The sequence below is a fragment of the Neoarius graeffei genome, chromosome 25 (assembly GCF_027579695.1).
Source record: "Neoarius graeffei isolate fNeoGra1 chromosome 25, fNeoGra1.pri, whole genome shotgun sequence".
In the NCBI taxonomy this organism is placed as follows: domain Eukaryota; kingdom Metazoa; phylum Chordata; class Actinopteri; order Siluriformes; family Ariidae; genus Neoarius; species Neoarius graeffei.
In genome coordinates, this window is record NC_083593.1 from 58,110,307 (window position 1) to 58,127,330 (window position 17,024).

The 17,024-nt window shown below is 44.9% G+C and overlaps 1 protein-coding gene across 5 annotated transcripts in view; it reads right to left on the reverse strand.

The window, feature by feature from the left end:
• The window catches only part of nln (neurolysin (metallopeptidase M3 family)), a 32,217-nt gene extending 22,866 nt beyond the window's left edge, over positions 1-9,351 (reverse strand). For all 5 annotated transcript variants that reach the window (XR_009651568.1, XR_009651567.1, XR_009651566.1 and 2 more), the window contains exons 1-3: positions 9,273-9,351; positions 726-982; positions 458-606 (exon numbers count right to left, since the gene is read on the reverse strand). Coding sequence is in view for 1 of the 5 variants with exons in the window: in XM_060909033.1 (XP_060765016.1) it covers positions 458-606; positions 726-982; positions 9,273-9,313 (447 nt within the window). In the remaining 4 variants the exon portion in view is untranslated. The remainder of the gene's footprint in view (positions 1-457; positions 607-725; positions 983-9,272) is intronic.
• Positions 9,352-17,024: the final 7,673 nt, after the last annotated feature.

Below are 17,024 nucleotides of genomic sequence, written 5' to 3' on the forward strand. Positions count from 1 at the left end.
GAGGTTTCTTCCTCACGTCATCTCAGGGAGATGTTCCTCACCGCTGTGTCCTCTGGATTGTTCATTAAGGATCTAAATCTACATCCAGATTTCTGTAAAGCTGCTCTGTGATGACGTCTATGGTTAAATCACTTTATAAAGTAACTCTGCCCCCAAGGCCCCACCTCCCAAAGTCTGTACTGAATTGGGTTTGTAAATCTGGACTGGCATGGTGATCGTGATTCATCATCAGCTGAAGTTCACACTGCAGATGTGAATTTATTAGACTGAGTGAAACAGACTTGCATTAGACGTCAGGTATCAGAGCTCCAGTGGAAAAACATACAACAAAAATGTCACATGCCAAACATGTCTGACACGATTAAGTTTGTTTTGCATTAAAGGGACATTTTTACCAGACTTTTACTTTAAAGAACCTCAGTGTGTGGATCTGTAATATTTCACCACACCATCTTACCTGCAGTGCTACGAGTCTGTGGAACACGTCTGATCTCATACTCATCTCCACGTCAAACTCAGACAGGCGTTTGTTTGCCTCGGTGCTCGCAGATCGCACGTCTTTACACGGGGAGACATACTGAGGGAAGTCCAGCATGTGCCGGGACGCTGAGGGACATTCATCGGTCATGGGTCAGTAAAGATCAGCTGTAAGACATGAAGCAGTGTGTGTGTGTGTGTGTGTGTGTGTGTGTGTGTGTGTGTGTTCGCTCTGCTTACACACTCACCAGCGTAATCCAGCTTGGCCTCTGCTAGAACCTGCAACGTGTTCTCATAACACACCTTCTCCACGTCCACCACCGCCACAGAGTCGTACGCGTGCTTTATCCTCTGCATCAGCTTCTCCGTCCGCTGCCGGATCTGCTCCGGCCTCAGGTCCCACCTCAGCTCGCTCCGGTTCTCACAGGAACTTGAACAGCCTTTAGCCGAAATGTCCGGAGTGTTCTGGAGAGTCATTCTGAGCCTCGAGCAGAACCCAAACACTCTGAAACACACAGAACAGTCGCGTTACAACACATTTCTGCTACGTGACTAGAACAACAGAACCCTTTAAATAGCATTTATCATCTTAGAACCGTTTCTAATAATAAAACACTCCCAGGTAGAACTTGGAACAAGTAAAGAGGCTTTAAGGGATGGATTTAACATTTCGAAGAGTGTAGTGTATTTTTAATTTTTTTTTTAAGATTGCAGAGCCCTCATACCTCCTGACTGTAATCTACTGAATATAAATCTATTAGAATTAATTCAGTGTGCTTTAGGGAGATGATAATCACTGGGATATTTACACTGTTAAATCATGAGTTGGAGAATTAAACCAAAAAAAACCCACACAAAAAAACCCATAATAATAATAATAATAATAATAAGAGGAGGAATAAGATGGAAAATGTTAAATTTTTTATATATGTTCAAGCAAATTATAATCACGTAATAATACATTTATATGTAAATTATACTAAAGGAGAAAGTCATACTACTGATTTACTACCAATAATAATAATAATAATAATAATAATAATAAACACGAAGGACACGTTCTACAATCAGCTCTCAAACAATACAGAACATCCCAAGTCAGGAACAGTTGCTGCTACGTGGCAACTTCAACACCAGAGTGGGCATCGACCATGACTCCTGGCCAAGTTTCCTGGTGTGGTATGTGATTGGCAACATGAACGATAACAGGCAGTGACTGCTTGAGCATCAACATCCCTGGAGTGTATGAGGGGATCAAGAAACCCAGAGCAAGTCACCACCACTAAAGATAAAGACAAGTAGGTGGAGAGATGTGTGGAACATTACTCTATTCCCACTCTATTCACTACTCGATGCTCTATTCCTCAAACTCAAGGGAATAGAGCATCTCGGACAGCGTGACAGATGCCGTGGAACACCTGCCCGTCATGGAGGAGCTGGATGTATTGCTGAGTAAAGCCATCGACAGCCTGCCCACTGGGAAGGCACCTAGAGTGGATGGTATTCTACCGGCATCCTCAAGAAGGTCTTCAGCCTCACGGTCCTGAGCAGACTGCAGAAGATTGCCGAAAGCGTATACCCCGAATCTCAGTGTGGCTTCAGATCCCAACGCTCTACAAATCACCATGATCTTCTCCCTTTGACAGCTTCAAGAGAAATGCAGGGATTAAAGACAACCACTCTATGTTGCTTTCACTGACCTCACGATGGCCTTTGACCTTGTGAGCAGAGACGGCCAGTTTAAAATCCTCGCCAGGAGTGGTTGTGCTTCAAGGCTTCTCAGGATAGTTCAGTCTTTCCACACAGACATGAAAGGCTTGGTTCACTTCGACAGCTCTTGTTCAGAGGCCTTCTCTGCAGCAGCGTGAAGCAAGGCTGTACATTTGCTCCAACCCTATTTGGCATTTTCACATTCATGCTGAAGCGCACCTTTGGAAGGAACATCAACACACAGATGGTGTCTATTGCCACACCAGACCGGACAGGAGACTGTTTAGTCTGTCCCATCTGAGGGCGAAAACGAAGGCTTGCAAAGTATTCATCAGGGACATGCTGTTTGCAGATGACATGGCAGTGTCAACACACTCTGAAGAGCAACTACAATGGCTCATGGACAGCTTCTCAAGAGCCTGCCAGGACTTCAGCTTGACCATCAGCCTGAAGAAGACAAATGTGTTGGGCCAAGATGTTGAGCACCCCCTGCCCCCACCATAACCATCAACGGCTACAAGCTGGAGGTAATCCATGAGTTCACGTACCTCAGCCCTACCATCATGGACAGTCTCTCCCTGGACTCCGAGATCAACAGACGGATCGGATGAGCAGCCTCAACCCTCGCCAGGTTGAAAAAGCAAGTCTGAAAGAACAGAAAGTTGACAATGCGCACCAAGGTTGCAGTCTACAGGGTCTGCGTCCTCAGCACACTGCTTTACCACAGCGAGACCTGGAGCCTCTACTCCAGACAAGAGCGGCATCTCAACGCCTTCCACCTTCACAGCCCGAGACACATCTTGGACATCAAGTGGACTGACAGCCACCAATAACAAGGTCCTGACCAGTGCCCAGATACTAAGCCTCTTCACCCTGCTCCAACAATGCCACCTCTGCTGCCTGGGCCTCGGACACTGCATGCTGGACGAGAGGATCCTGAAAGACCTGCTGTATGCAGAGTTGGTGTCTGGCAAGAGAGCGCAAGAACGGCCCCAGCTTCACTTTGAAGACTCTGCAAGAGAGACATGAAGTCACCGAACATGAACGCCGAGAGGTGCGAGGACACTGCAAGCGATTGCTCTCGCTGGAGGATGGAACTACACAGAGGTCTGAAGAGAGAAGAGAAGCGAACTTGCCAGAAGTGCAGCACAGGAGGACGGCGCCTTCAAGCGCGGTCGCTGTGGCCGGGACGTCACTCCCGCACAGGCCTCTATAACCACAGGAGGCGCTGCTGTAACAGTACAGACTGAAACACGAGTCTCCAGGAGCAGATTCATGATCTCCCGAGATTAACATATGACACCAACAGTTATTATTATAATAATAATAAAATACAAATAATCCTTATAATTATAATTCTTAATATTACTTTAGTCTGCAATACCACTAGTATTAATAATATTAATATAATGTTGATGTATGTGTATTTACAGTACCAGTCAAAAGTTTGGAAACACCTTCAAATTCGATGTTTTTTCTTTATTTTAATTAACTAAAAGACACTTTGTGTCTTAAAGTAATGACTGACTGCTATTTCTCTTTACTTAGTTGAGCAGTTCTTGACATAATATGGATTACTACAGTTGTCGAACAGGGCTAGTTACTGTATTTTTATTATTTACTCTTTACTGGTTGACGGTGTCAAATGCATTAAGAAGGCAAGAAATTCCATTTTTGACAAGACACGCCTGTTAACTCCTTCATCCTTCACACCATCAGACTGTACAGCTCCTCTCTGGGGGGGGACGGGGGGGGGGAACAGGAGGACAGAGGACAGGAAGGAGCAGTAGCCTCGCCTGACAATAAGTGATACCAGACAATGTGCAATATAATGTACAATATAAAGTGCAATATCTCTCCTGCCCCCCCACACACACACACTTACCGTAACCCCACTTCCCCCCCCTTCCTCTCTTCCCCATATCTTATTCTTTTGATATTTGTATATGTAAATAATTTATCTAGAAGTTTTCTCTCTTTCTTTTCTCTGTTTATCTGTAATGATGCTGCTGGAATCTTAATTTCCCTGAGGGAACCCTCCCAAAGGGCTCAATAAAGTTTTATCTAATCTAATCTAATCTAATCTAATCTAATCTAATCTAATCGAGAAGCGTTCCAGGTGACTCCCTCATGAAGCTGGTTCAGATAATGCCAATTTCTCTATATATGTTCCCTCTGGGCGCTATTATTCGTAAACATTGTATTAGTTTCCACTGTTATGCTGATGACACACAGTTGTATGTCTCTGCAAAACCTGATGAGAGACACCAGCTTAATAGAATTGAGGAATGTGTGAAGGACATTAGGCACTGGATGCTTATTAATTTCCTTCTGCTTAACTCTGACAAGACTGAAGTACTTGTACTCGGACCACATACAGCTAGAAGTAAGTTTTCTGATTACACAGTGACTCTGGATGGCCTTTCTGTTTCTTCACGTGCAGCAGTAAAAGACCTCGGAGTGATTATTGACCCCAGTCTTTCATTCGAAACTCACACTGATAACATCACCCGGATAGCTTTCTTTCATCTCAGAAATATTGCTAAGATAAGAAATTTGATGTCATTGCATGATGCAGAAAAACTAGTCCATGCTTTCGTTCCCTCCAGGTTGGATTATTGTAATGCCTTACTGTCTGGATGTTCCAATAAGTGCATAAACAAGCTCCAGTTAGTTCAAAATGCCGCAGCAAGAGTCCTTACTAGAACTAGAAAATATGACCACATCACGCCTGTCTTATCCACACTGCACTGGCTCCCAATCAAATTTCATATTGATTATAAAATACTACTATTGACCTTTAAAGCACTGAATGGTCTCGCACCACAGTACCTGAGTGAACTTCTGCTCCTCTATGACCCGCCACGCCTACTTAGATCAAAAGGTGCAGGCTATCTGCTGGTACCTCGTATAGTGAAGGCTACATCAGGGGGCGGAGCCTTTTCTTACAAAGCCCCACTGTTATGGAACAGCCTTCCAAGTAATGTTCGGGAATCAGACACAGTCTCAGTGTTTAAGTCTAGGCTGAAAACATATCTGTTTAGTCAAGCCTTGTGTTAATGGTGTTTATGAGGTAAAGGAGTAGATCTGGAGGATCCTCAGACAGAGTGTTTTGGTAAACTGGGATGTATGGATGCTGTCAGTCCCCACTCGCTTGCTCACTCGAGTTTGTTGACGGTGTAGTGGCTGCTGCTTTATGTCCCGGGGCTCCCTCATGCCTGTGTTACCTTCTGACTCTCCCCTTTTAGTTATGCTGTCATAGTTAGTTGCCGGAGTCCCTGCTTGTACTCGGTGCAATATGTATACTGTTCCTACTTATTCAGGTGACATTGGGCATACCTAACCACCTGTGTTTTCTTTCTCTCCCCCCCCACTCCAAATCTGTCCCTCTGAGTTACATGGAGTCAACAGGAAATCTTTTGGTGGAGAGGGTGGAGACCTCGACTGGCTATCGTAGCCTGCAGGGAATCGGCCGTCAGACATTCTGTCGCATGTCCCAGACCCGGTGAAATGTAACTGAATTGTCTTGGCCAGCCCTAAGGGTCCCATCTGCATCTCATCATTGCTGAGGAGTGTGCTCCCATCACCCAATCAAGCATCCAGCCAGAGCAGGTCATGATATATTTTTTTACCATATTAACATGCCATTGTGTGTCATGCCTGATGTAAAGACTCTCGTCTCTGCGAGCCTACCACACAGATTTAATACTTGTCATTTTTAGGGCATACCTAACAACATGTTTTCTTTCTCTCTCTCTGTCTCCTCCCCCCCCATCTGTCCCTCTGAGTTACATGTTGATCCTGGGATTGAGATGCTGGCCTCTTCTGCCCCTCGGACCTGCTTGATCCATCCTGGTGCCCTGTGTCTGGTCGGAGTTTTATCGCCCCACTCCTGTGAAGGACGGCCCCATGAGGACAGTTGAGGGTTATACCTGTTAAAACTGTTAATATTATAGTCAGGCTGTCTGTTGTTGCCCAAATGAGGATGGGTTCCCTTTTGAGTCTGGTTCCTCTCGAGGTTTCTTCCTCATGTCGTCTGGGGGAGTTTTTCCTTGCCACCGTCGCCACAGGCGTGCTCATTGGGGATAGATTAGGGATAAAATTAGCTCATCTTTTAAGTCGTTCAAATTCTGTAAAGCTGCTTTGCGACAATGTTTATTGTTAAAAGCGCTGTACAAATAAACTTGACTTGACAATAGAGATCTTGCAGTCACGTGACCGGAAAGTACACAACCGCCATCGTGTCAGTCAAAAACACCGCTGAATACTGCTGCACTCGTGTACAGAATGGATCAATTTCAACCGACGGACTACACAGCTCATTTTTCTAATGAACAGATAACTAGATATATGTCTAAAATAAACGATCTACAGATTTGTGACCCTTATGGCTTTCCGGACGGAGTTTTCACGACCGGATTTTGAACTGCCAGCGGAATACCCGGACGTGTATAATTACCTCATTAACTTTCCCTCGCTGTTCAGTGGTGAAGCACTGCGTGCTTATAAATCTCTGCACAGTTATCTTTACAGAAATTCAGGATTTGTCAGCGACTCAGATGTGGCATCTTGTAAACAAGAATCCTCATTGGACGGGTAAGTCACTTAAGTATTGAGTATAGCACTGACCAGCTGATTATAGAATAGAATAAGGTAATTCCAGCTGTAATTCCAAATTGTCCATCTTGTTTACATGGATCTGGCGTTGGAGAGGTAGAGGCTTGGCAGTGGAGGTTTGAGTAGCTGTTTTCTGAGCTTAGTCAACAGGCCGGCTCTGCCTGCAGCCTCGCTTTTGCTTCCGCTCCCGGCGCCGCCTCCTTCGCTTTGCTTCCGATAACAATCCACGGAGACCCCGCTGGTCTCGCTATCTCGTCCGGAATGTTTTTTTTTTCTCATCTGGAATGTTGTGCATGCGATGGAAATCGCTACAAACCGTCATTTTCTGCTGGAAACCAATGTCCAGTAAGTCCATACGGTTGTAGTGGATATTGAAGTCCGGTACAGATGAACAATACACAGAAATACACACAAAAACCGTGCACAGGTAGGGAGAGCTTGTAGCTGCAGCCGTTGTAGTAGAATTGTATATTGAGGTATTTCACTCACGTGACCAAGTCATGTGACGCTGCCATTTTGGACGGCACAGCTCGAATCAGTTTGAATGCGAGGAAGGCGACAAACGAAAAACATAAAAGAAAAAGGAGCGAGATGCAGAAAACACCTTCACTATCCAGCAATGTAGGGCATTTACAGGGCGAGCAGAGGGAGAGGGATTTGCAAAAATTGAGGTTAGCAGGTTTAGAGAACGACGTTTACCTGCTTCCACCAGGATTGTTCACTGACGTACGGAAGTACACGAAGCCCTCGTCTTTACCTGACTTCGGCCCACAGGATCTGTATACCTATGTCGTTAAAAACCCATCGCCATACACAGGTATTGATCTGAAAGCGTATACGAGTTTGGATGCCTACAAATATTTTGTGTCAGGCTGGGTAACATGCCTACATCAGTGGGCCGTCCCTGGAGCCGGTGGTCGCCATCTTATTACAGCTAAGGTTTGTTCACATTTTCATTTACTTTCGGTCCTCAGGATAAACAAAAATGTTATTAAATGTCATTGAAATAACTTCTTAGTCTGTTGAGACATGGCCCGTTATAAATTTGCTGTTACCAGGCAATGACCAAGAACTGTATTATTAGGGTCGGTGTAGTTGTAGCAGTGTACAAGCAACTAGCTGTTAGCACTAGCTAATGTCAACAACATCGTAGCTGGTATGTTACTGTAGCAATATTTACGTTCAGTCATTTGGATGACTGTTAAAACCTTTCAGTCTCAAGTTTTTCCTTTACTGGATTTACTAGTTTACTGAGCTAGCACGCTCGGGCAAGCTGGGAGCCATCATGCGCTCTCCGGCCGAGCCGGGAGCCATCGCGCGCTCTCTGGCCGAGCCGGGAGCCATCGCGCGCTCGGCGGCCGAGCCGGGAGCCATCGCGCGCTAGCTCAGTAAACTAGTAAATCCAGTAAAGGAAAAACTTGAGACTGAAAGGTTTTAACAGTCATCCAAATGACTGAACGTAAACATTGCTACAGTAACATACCAGCTACTGTTGTTGACATTAGCTAGCTTGCCGTCCAAAATGGTGGACACCGGGGCGTCACGTGACCCTGTGACATCAGGTGAAATACCTCAATAGTAGGGTTTTCCAGAAGAAAAGGTAGAAGTAAAAGCAGAAGTAAAAGCAGAAGTAGAACCAGAAGTAGAAGGCGGAATATGGCGTTTGACCGACACGATGGCGTCTGTCACAATCTGGATCGGCTGTGACGTCACATGCAAGTGCTCCATAGTGTGCAAAGCTGCTCTCAGGGTAAACAGTGACGACTCTAAAAGATGAAACATGTTTTTTAACACTTTTTTTGTTTACCATATAGTTCCATATGTTATTTCATAGTTTTGATGAGTTCAGTATTGTTCTACAATGCAGGGAAAAAATCTAAAAATAAAAACATCGAATTTGAAGGTGTTTCCAAACTTTTGACTCGTACTATATATCTATATATATCTCTATGCCGGGCGGCATGGTGGTGTAGTGGTTAGCGCTGTCGCCTCACAGCAAGAAGGTCCGGGTTCGAGCCCCGGGGCCGGCGAGGGCCTTTCTGTGTGGAGTTTGCATGTTCTCCCCGTGTCCGCGTGGGTTTCCTCCGGGTGCTCCGGTTTCCCCCACAGTCCAAAGACATGCAGGTTAGGTTAACTGGTGACTCTAAATTGAGCGTAGGTGTGAATGTGAGTGTGAATGGTTGTCTGTGTCTATGTGTCAGCCCTGTGATGACCTGGCGACTTGTCCAGGGTGTACCCCGCCTTTCGCCCGTAGTCAGCTGGGATAGGATCCAGCTCGCCTGCGACCCTGTAGAACAGGATAAAGCGGCTACAGATAATGAGATGATGTTAAAGAGTAAACAGAGAGCTTTAACACACTGCGGCTCGACTAGAAACCCCGCAGGAGGATTTATATTAAATTCACTGCCGGTTTCAGTCACTGTGAACCGGCCCCTCTGACAGCCGAACCGAACCGAGCCGTACGGTACCTGAATCCGCTCCTGCTCGCCGCCACTCTGAGGAAACTCATCTCTCAGCAGCCTCGTGTTCAACACCACACAGTGGGTGCGTCTCAAACCAACTCCTCCTCCCTACAGCCGCACAGCTCACAGTGGGTGCGTCTCAAACCAACTCCTCCTCCCTACAGCCGCACAGCTCACAGTGGGTGCGTCTCAAACCAACTCCTCCTCCCTACAGCCGCACAGCTCACAGTGGGTGCGTCTCAAACCAACTCCTCCTCCCTACAGCCGCACAGCTCACAGTGGGTGCGTCTCAAACCAACTCCTCCTCCCTACAGCCGCACAGCTCACAGTGGGTGCGTCTCAAACCAACTCCTCCTCCCTACAGCCGCACAGCTCACAGTGGGTGCGTCTCAAACCAACTCCTCCTCCCTACAGCCGCACAACTCACAGTGGGTGCGTCTCAAACCAACTCCTCCTCCCTACAGCCGCACAGCTCACAGTGGGTGCGTCTCAAACCAACTCCTCCTCCCTACAGCCGCACAGCTCACAGTGGGTGCGTCTCAAACCAACCCCTCCTCCCTACAGAGGGCACTGACTCAGGTTTCAGCCGCTTCCTCCCGGCTCGCGCCCTCATTCCGCCCTTTACTTTACTGCCGCACTTTTTGAAGTCCAATAATGAGCCCTAGGCAGTGCCGTATTAAGCCAATGCGGTGCCCCTGGGCACTATACCTCAAGTGCCCCCCCCAACACCAACACCCTGCGCGCACGCATTCAGTAACCTCCTGCACACACTCACAAACCTTGCCCTTTGCTGTCAAAAATAGTAGCATATACATAAACAATAGTACACATAAACAAGGTCATTCTTCCTCATTGAAAATTTATTAAATAGGCTACATCAGCCCTAGCCTGGGAAATCCCATGCTGCTTTGCACAATCATTCCGATCTGAAAAGACAGCATGGAAACTATGGTCTAAAGGCTCGCCTGAGTTAGGGAGCCAATCAGAGAGTGGGGAGGGGTGGAAAGACGGTGACGCGTACTACTCGACAAACAGAAGCTTGTAGTTTATTTGGGACTGTTTACAGATCACATTTAACATGGCGGCGAGCGATACGAACCAAACTTTCGATCAAGCTTTGTCTTGCACAAACGGCAGTAATCGTTCGGTGTCATTGTTTTCCTATTTTTGTTTTGCCTTCTCTTTCTCTTTCCTTCTCTTCTTCGCCTCTTCGTCTTCTTCGTCACTCTAACTACGTCACCGGGTACAACTGCCATGATTGGCCATGGGCTACGTATACGCCAAATGATAGACATTCACAACGTCCAATAAACGGCCGTTGACAATCGTAAACCACACCTCCCCTACGAGAAATTCAATAGGCGGATTCCAGACCATATTTCACTTGTGATATGGTCTGGTGTTAACCAGACTACATCAGCCCATCAAATTCACTGAAAACAGCCAACGATATGCATGTAGGCATACTGAAATGTTTTATTCAAAAATGAGCAGCATATATTTGTATGTCTCAATAAAAACTTCAAAGCATCCATACTCTATTCTATCCATATTAAAATGTCTCAATTCAAAATGTGTATCAATTCAAACAGCATCAGCAATTTAAACAGATCCATCTATATACAATACAGCATATTCAAATGTGCCAATTCAAAATGTGTATCAATTAAAATAGCATCGATCTAGGCAACATATTCAAATGTCTCAATTCGAAATATAAATTCAAATAACATCCAGTACGGCATATTCAGATGTACAATGTACATATGTGTATCAATTCAAAGACTATCTGGCTTAAAGTGGCTTCGCACATATCCTCCTCCGCGGGGTCTCCCTCGCGCCCATCTTCCTCAAGGGGATCCTCGTCGTCGCCAACCCCTCGGCTAACACTGGCTGTGGTTGTAGCAGCTCCCCGGCTAGTGCTAGCAGGGCCATCTCCCTCACTAGCATCGCTGATTTCACTATAGCTTCGGCTTCAGCGCTGGTAGTGACAGCAGTTGTCGATGTTTTTATAAAAAAAGATCTAACACTGGAACATTTTTAATTGCAGCTACACGCCTGGAGTCTTTCTCTTTTTTTTAATTTTCTCTTCGCACAACCACTCAATTGGTGTCTGTCCATTTTTCATTTCTACCGCAGTTTTTAAAAAATTGATACATTTCACTGTAGGTGGACTGGCTCAACTGACAGGTTGAGGAAAGGGGGGTTAATGGTCACATAGGCCACTCTTGCTCAGAATTATGATTATTGTTGTTGTTCTTATGAAATTAGTGTTCATAATGAATTATATATGACTATTTAACAATGTGAAGTGTATAACCATTTTAAGTGTACAAACATTCACAAAAAATATTTTTAAAGTTTCTGTCATGTGGTGCCCCCCCACTGGCTGTGAGTGGTTAGTGCCCCTGGGCACTGTGCCGCAGGCCCATATAGTTAATCCGGCCTTGGCCCTAGGGGGTACATCAGTGTACCTTCAGCAACAGAAAGTCCTCTTCATCATCCACATTGTTGATTTACCATGAGTTTTATGCCGGATGCCTTTCCTAACGCAACCCTTGATTCTTGCCAGACCACAATGGAAATAAGTGTAGTACACTTTCTTGTGTTATCCGTGTATCTTAATGTACACTATATGTATTTTGTGCATTATTTTACAAAATAAAATCAATCAACCAACCAACCCTCCCCATTTATCCAGGCTTGGGACCGGTGCCAAGAATGCACTGGCTTGTGCAACCCCATTGGCTGGATTTATTTAACCCTAAATATTAGAGGGACAGAACATGTAGGACGGCTTGGAGACAAAGTGACAGAGGTGAGATTGAGATGGTTTGGACACATACAGAGGAGAGAGCCGGGGTATATTGGGAAAAGAATGCTGGAGATGGAGTTGCCACGTAGAAGGAAAAGAGGAAGAGCAAAGATGAGATTTATGGATGTGGTGAATGAAGACATGAGGACAGTTGGTGTTACAGAAGGAGACAGGAGGAGATGGAGGGACATTATCCGCTGTGGAGACCCCTAATAGGAACAGCTGAAAGGAGAAGAAGAAGTACCTTGGGGGACAGAAATAGGCTCCTACTGTGCACCTATTTCTGACAGCTGTCGTCATCTGACAATCATTGCTCTATTAAACAAAATAGAGCTAATGCTAAAATTAGCACAAAGATGGAAAACTAAAATAACCTTTTTTTGTTTTATCAAAGTACTTCTGTATAAAATTAACTGACTGCATCAAGTAAGCACCAAGGATTTGGACTAACCACATCTTTGATTAGTGGATGATTCTTACCTGGAAACTTTTAGCTACAGCTACAGTGTGTGTGTGTGTGTGTGTGTGTGTGTGTGTGTGTGTGTGTGTGTGTGTTCGCTAGATCCTGTAGTTAAATACTGAAGGAATGATAGTAATAGATGAATGACTCATGTTGTGGTATAAATACTGTATATTATTTGTTAGGTTTGAATTGAGAACGATGTCTGGGCTAAATTCTATGGAAGATGGGCTGTAGCCCACGCAGCAGGTCCCCCGTCTCTACGTTGCTGATGGATCCAACAGAAGAACAGGGCTGTTACAGTTTAACACCAATAACATTGCAGGAGTTACCAGGATGTCACGAATGATGGCCGTTGGCTCTACCTTCGAGCTCATCCACCATTTGTCAGATCTTGTTTTTTCACCCTGCTAAGTGTCATATCTTCCTCTTCACCAGTGTAGATCTGGTTTAGACACTGGCCACCTGTCCATGCAGTGGGTACTACTGGGTTACATGGTACCAGTAGCAGACTTCAGACCTGCCCTGACTGGAAGGTTTGAATAATCAGAATCACTTTATTAATCCCCGGAGGGAAATTCAAATTTGCTACAAAGCTCCTGAATCAGAAAAGAAGTAAACATGTCTAAAAATAGAAGATAAAATCATCTGAAAAAAGAATAAAAATAAATAAATTTAAATAAGTTCAATAACTTCAAATAAAAGCAAAATGAAGTGATTCTATATACAGTGATTCCTATATACATATATTGCACCTGAGTGAAGGCTGCATGGTAAGGCAGTGCACCACAGTTATACAGTGGCGTTGTACAGCTTGACTGCAGCAGGTAGGAATGATTTCCTGGGTCTCTCAGTTGTGCAGCGTGGAAGAATCAGCTGTTTACTGAACGTGCTCCTGTGGCTGATCAGCTCCTCATGGAGAGGGTGGGAAGGATGGTCTAAGATTGTTATTTTGGACAGTGTCCTCTTCTCCAACACCACTGTCAGAGAGTCCAGTTCCACGCCTACAACATGGCCGGCCTTCCTGATGATCTTATCGAGTCCGTTAGTGTCCTTCACCCTCAAGCCGCTGCCCCAGCAGACGACAGTGTGCAGGATGGCACTGGCCACCACAGACTCATAGAACATCCACAGCATCATTCAGCAGATGTTGAAGGACCTCAGCTGTCTCAGAAAATAGAGACGGCTCTGGCCCTTTTCGTATGCCGTGTCCATATTTTTGGACCAGTCCAGTTTATTATCCAAGTACACCCCCAGGTACTTATATTCCTCCACCACGTCCACACTGAGCCCTTGGATATTAACAGGGTTCACCGGAGCCCTGATTCTCTTCAGATCGACCACCAGTTCTTTCGTCTTCGTCATGTTGAGCTGTAGGTGGTTCTTCCTGCTCCACGTGACAAAGTTGTCCACCACCATCCTGTACTCGCTCTCATCACCACCAGTAATACGTCCAACCACTGCAGAGTCATGAGAAAATTTCTGGAGGTGGCAGGTCTCCGTGCAGTAGCTGAAATCAGTGGTGTAGAGAGTGAAAAGGAAAGGAGAAAGGACAGTCCCTTACGGAGCCCTGGTGTTGCTGATCACTCTTTCTGACACACAGCACTGCAAGCGCATGTACTGTGGCCTGCCAGTCAAATAATCCACCTGCATCACTGTCAACTTCTCAACCAGCACAGCCGGCTGGATGGTGTCAAAAGCACTAAAAAGCACTAAATCACTAAAAACCAAACATGAACTGAGACTCATACTGAACTCTCACTTGTGTGACTAACGAGTGAGTTTACTAGCAGTTAGTGAATGATATTAAGGTCAGCAGGAGGACATGGGCGTTTCTAATTTACACAGTAGTGCAGTAAAGATGCTGTATTTGTAATAAAGGCAACAGTGTTGAGATGTTCCTCGGCAATTCTTCCAGTTTCTTAGGCATTAAAATCATATGATATGTAAAGAATAACACACAACAGGATGTGCTCTTATAGAAAAATAATCAGTAACAAGGTGCTGTGATGAAGCGGAGTCACTGTTACACCCTGAAGCTGATTGTTTTCCTATAACTGCATATCCGCGGGTGTTTTATTCCTCTTGCACCTCAGCAATTCACCAATGATTACAGTTGATTATTAATTAAAGAATGACATGCCATTTGTTTATTTGTTTATAGTTACATTTAATGTCATGTTTCCTCTCATCTCATTATCTGTAGCCGCTTTATCCTGTTCTACAGGGTCGCAGGCGAGCTGGATCCTATCCTAGCTGACTACGGGCGAAAGGCGGGGTTCACCCTGGACAAGTCGCCAGGTCATCACAGGGCTGACACATAGACACAGACAACCATTCACACTCACATTCACACCTACGCTCAATTTAGAGCCACCGATTAGCCTGCTTTCGTCTAACCTGGGGAACCCTCTGACTGTCGGTGTGCGCGCCCGCCCCAGTGCCGACTGAACCCCGAGTCACACTTCTGCCACGCGCTTATATGCTGCTGCACAACATGCACTCTTTCTCAAAATGACTTTTTCTCCAGGGCGGCCCAGTGGTGTAGTGGTTAGCGCTGTCGCCTCACAGCAGGAAGGTTCTGGGTTCGAGAACTTTGTGATTTGGTTGGATCCCAACTTTACAATTGTTTTGTTTGTGTTGTGAGTTCTTGAATAAATACACCTTGTTACTTGAAGAGAATGGTCTTTATCTATGAATTGCACTTACATTACATGCGTACATGAGGACTGTGCATTTTTCACTCAACTCATCTTTTTTTTAGTCTGTCTGCGCATGCGCCATATCTAACCCATAGAGAAGTCGCTTAACTGAGAATATCCAATCACATTGTTTATATCATTACAACAATGTTTTTCAGTTTCCTTTTAAAGAACATAATTTTGCTCTGGAATTATTAGTGTGCTTGCAAAAGCACACTATTGTTCTTAAGTTTTATTATTATTCCGTTTCACCTGTTTTTTGGATCCACTACTCCTGCTAGGGCTTTCGAGATAGAGACACCGTTCCAACGCTGAAACGTAGGGCCCGGTCTGGAATGGCGTGCTTGTTCAAATGGTTGCGCTACCCCCTTGTCGTTCGTTTGGTATTCCTGTTTTTCGGCAAAATTCCATGCCATTGAAATGAATGGGTGGAACTTTGGAGTGATGACGTCATAAGGAGCTCCTCCACTCTAGATAGCAGAGGGACATTGAAACGGCGCCGATTCTTGGTCAGAATGGTTGGTTTCCGTCGTAAGTCAGAAAATCAATGCTGAAACGGCGCCGTGAAACGTCGATTTCTCCGCCGTCGGAGAAGGTCGATTTATCACTGTTGAATCACCGTGGGTAAAGGTTGATCTGTCGACCGTCAGAGAAGGTCGAATATACGATGTTGAACCATCGTCACTTTTGCCGGCCAGTTTTCAACATTGGTAGGATGAGCAACTAATTGTTCAGAATATACAGTAAATTGCCACTGTTTGTCTTATCCTGCTTACACATAGATACGAGTAAATGATATAAGTGATAATGATAAGTAAATGATAAAAAAAAGAACAAAAACCAGTTTACTTTCTTAACTCAGCAATGGATTTGACCTTCTATCTTTGAAAGTTTTTTTGCAAATAACTTAACATTTCCAAGATGATCATAAATTAATTCTAAGAAGATTGAAAGTGTTACAAAACCTGCATCTTATACCTAACTGGTGGGAATGGTGGTGTTACAACTTATCCTGGTGTTACTTTCATACCAGGTGTCTCTCATCTCTGTTGTATTGACTTTCATTTCAAGGCATGATATAAAAAAGGGCCAGTACGTATAGCGATATGTCGTTGGATGTCCCACGCTGTCCCATAATGCAGTGCGATTACCACTGCTGTTTACTGGATGACGTCATTTCCGTTATATACCTGGGTGCACGTGAAACTCCCACACCACTCGGTTGGATCGTGACTCTCTTGTGGATCGGCCTGCTGTTATGCTTGGACCATTGAAACAACATTGAGAAAAACACTGGACCACGCTACATTTTCATTCATCCCTGGACATCTGGTACGTACCATTATTCAGTCACTATTAATAAAGGGAATTTTGAATACAATTTCAAGCAGTTTAAGAAGTTATGATGAACTTCAGTCATATCACGCGTTGGAGAAATTTCCCTCAGCTAGTATCCATTTGAAACAACAACAATGCAGATGCATTATTCAATCGAAAAACGAGTTGAAGTAGTTGTCTTGTTGGAGTGAAAACTTAGCGTTGGTGTGAAAACTTAGCGTTTAAATCGAGCATGTAGGCCTAGGTCGCATGTCGTTTTGAGCTGACCTGTTCTTTTGTGTAGCCATGGGTCGCGCCTCGCGGCCATGAACTTTAAAGATTATCCAGGCTACCAACGCTACCAACCCATAGCCTACTGCTGACTTTCTTTATCAATGCTGCATCAAATTAATTTTGGTTATGTTTTTCTGTTTCCATGTACAGGTGTCTGCGCCGCAGGAGGA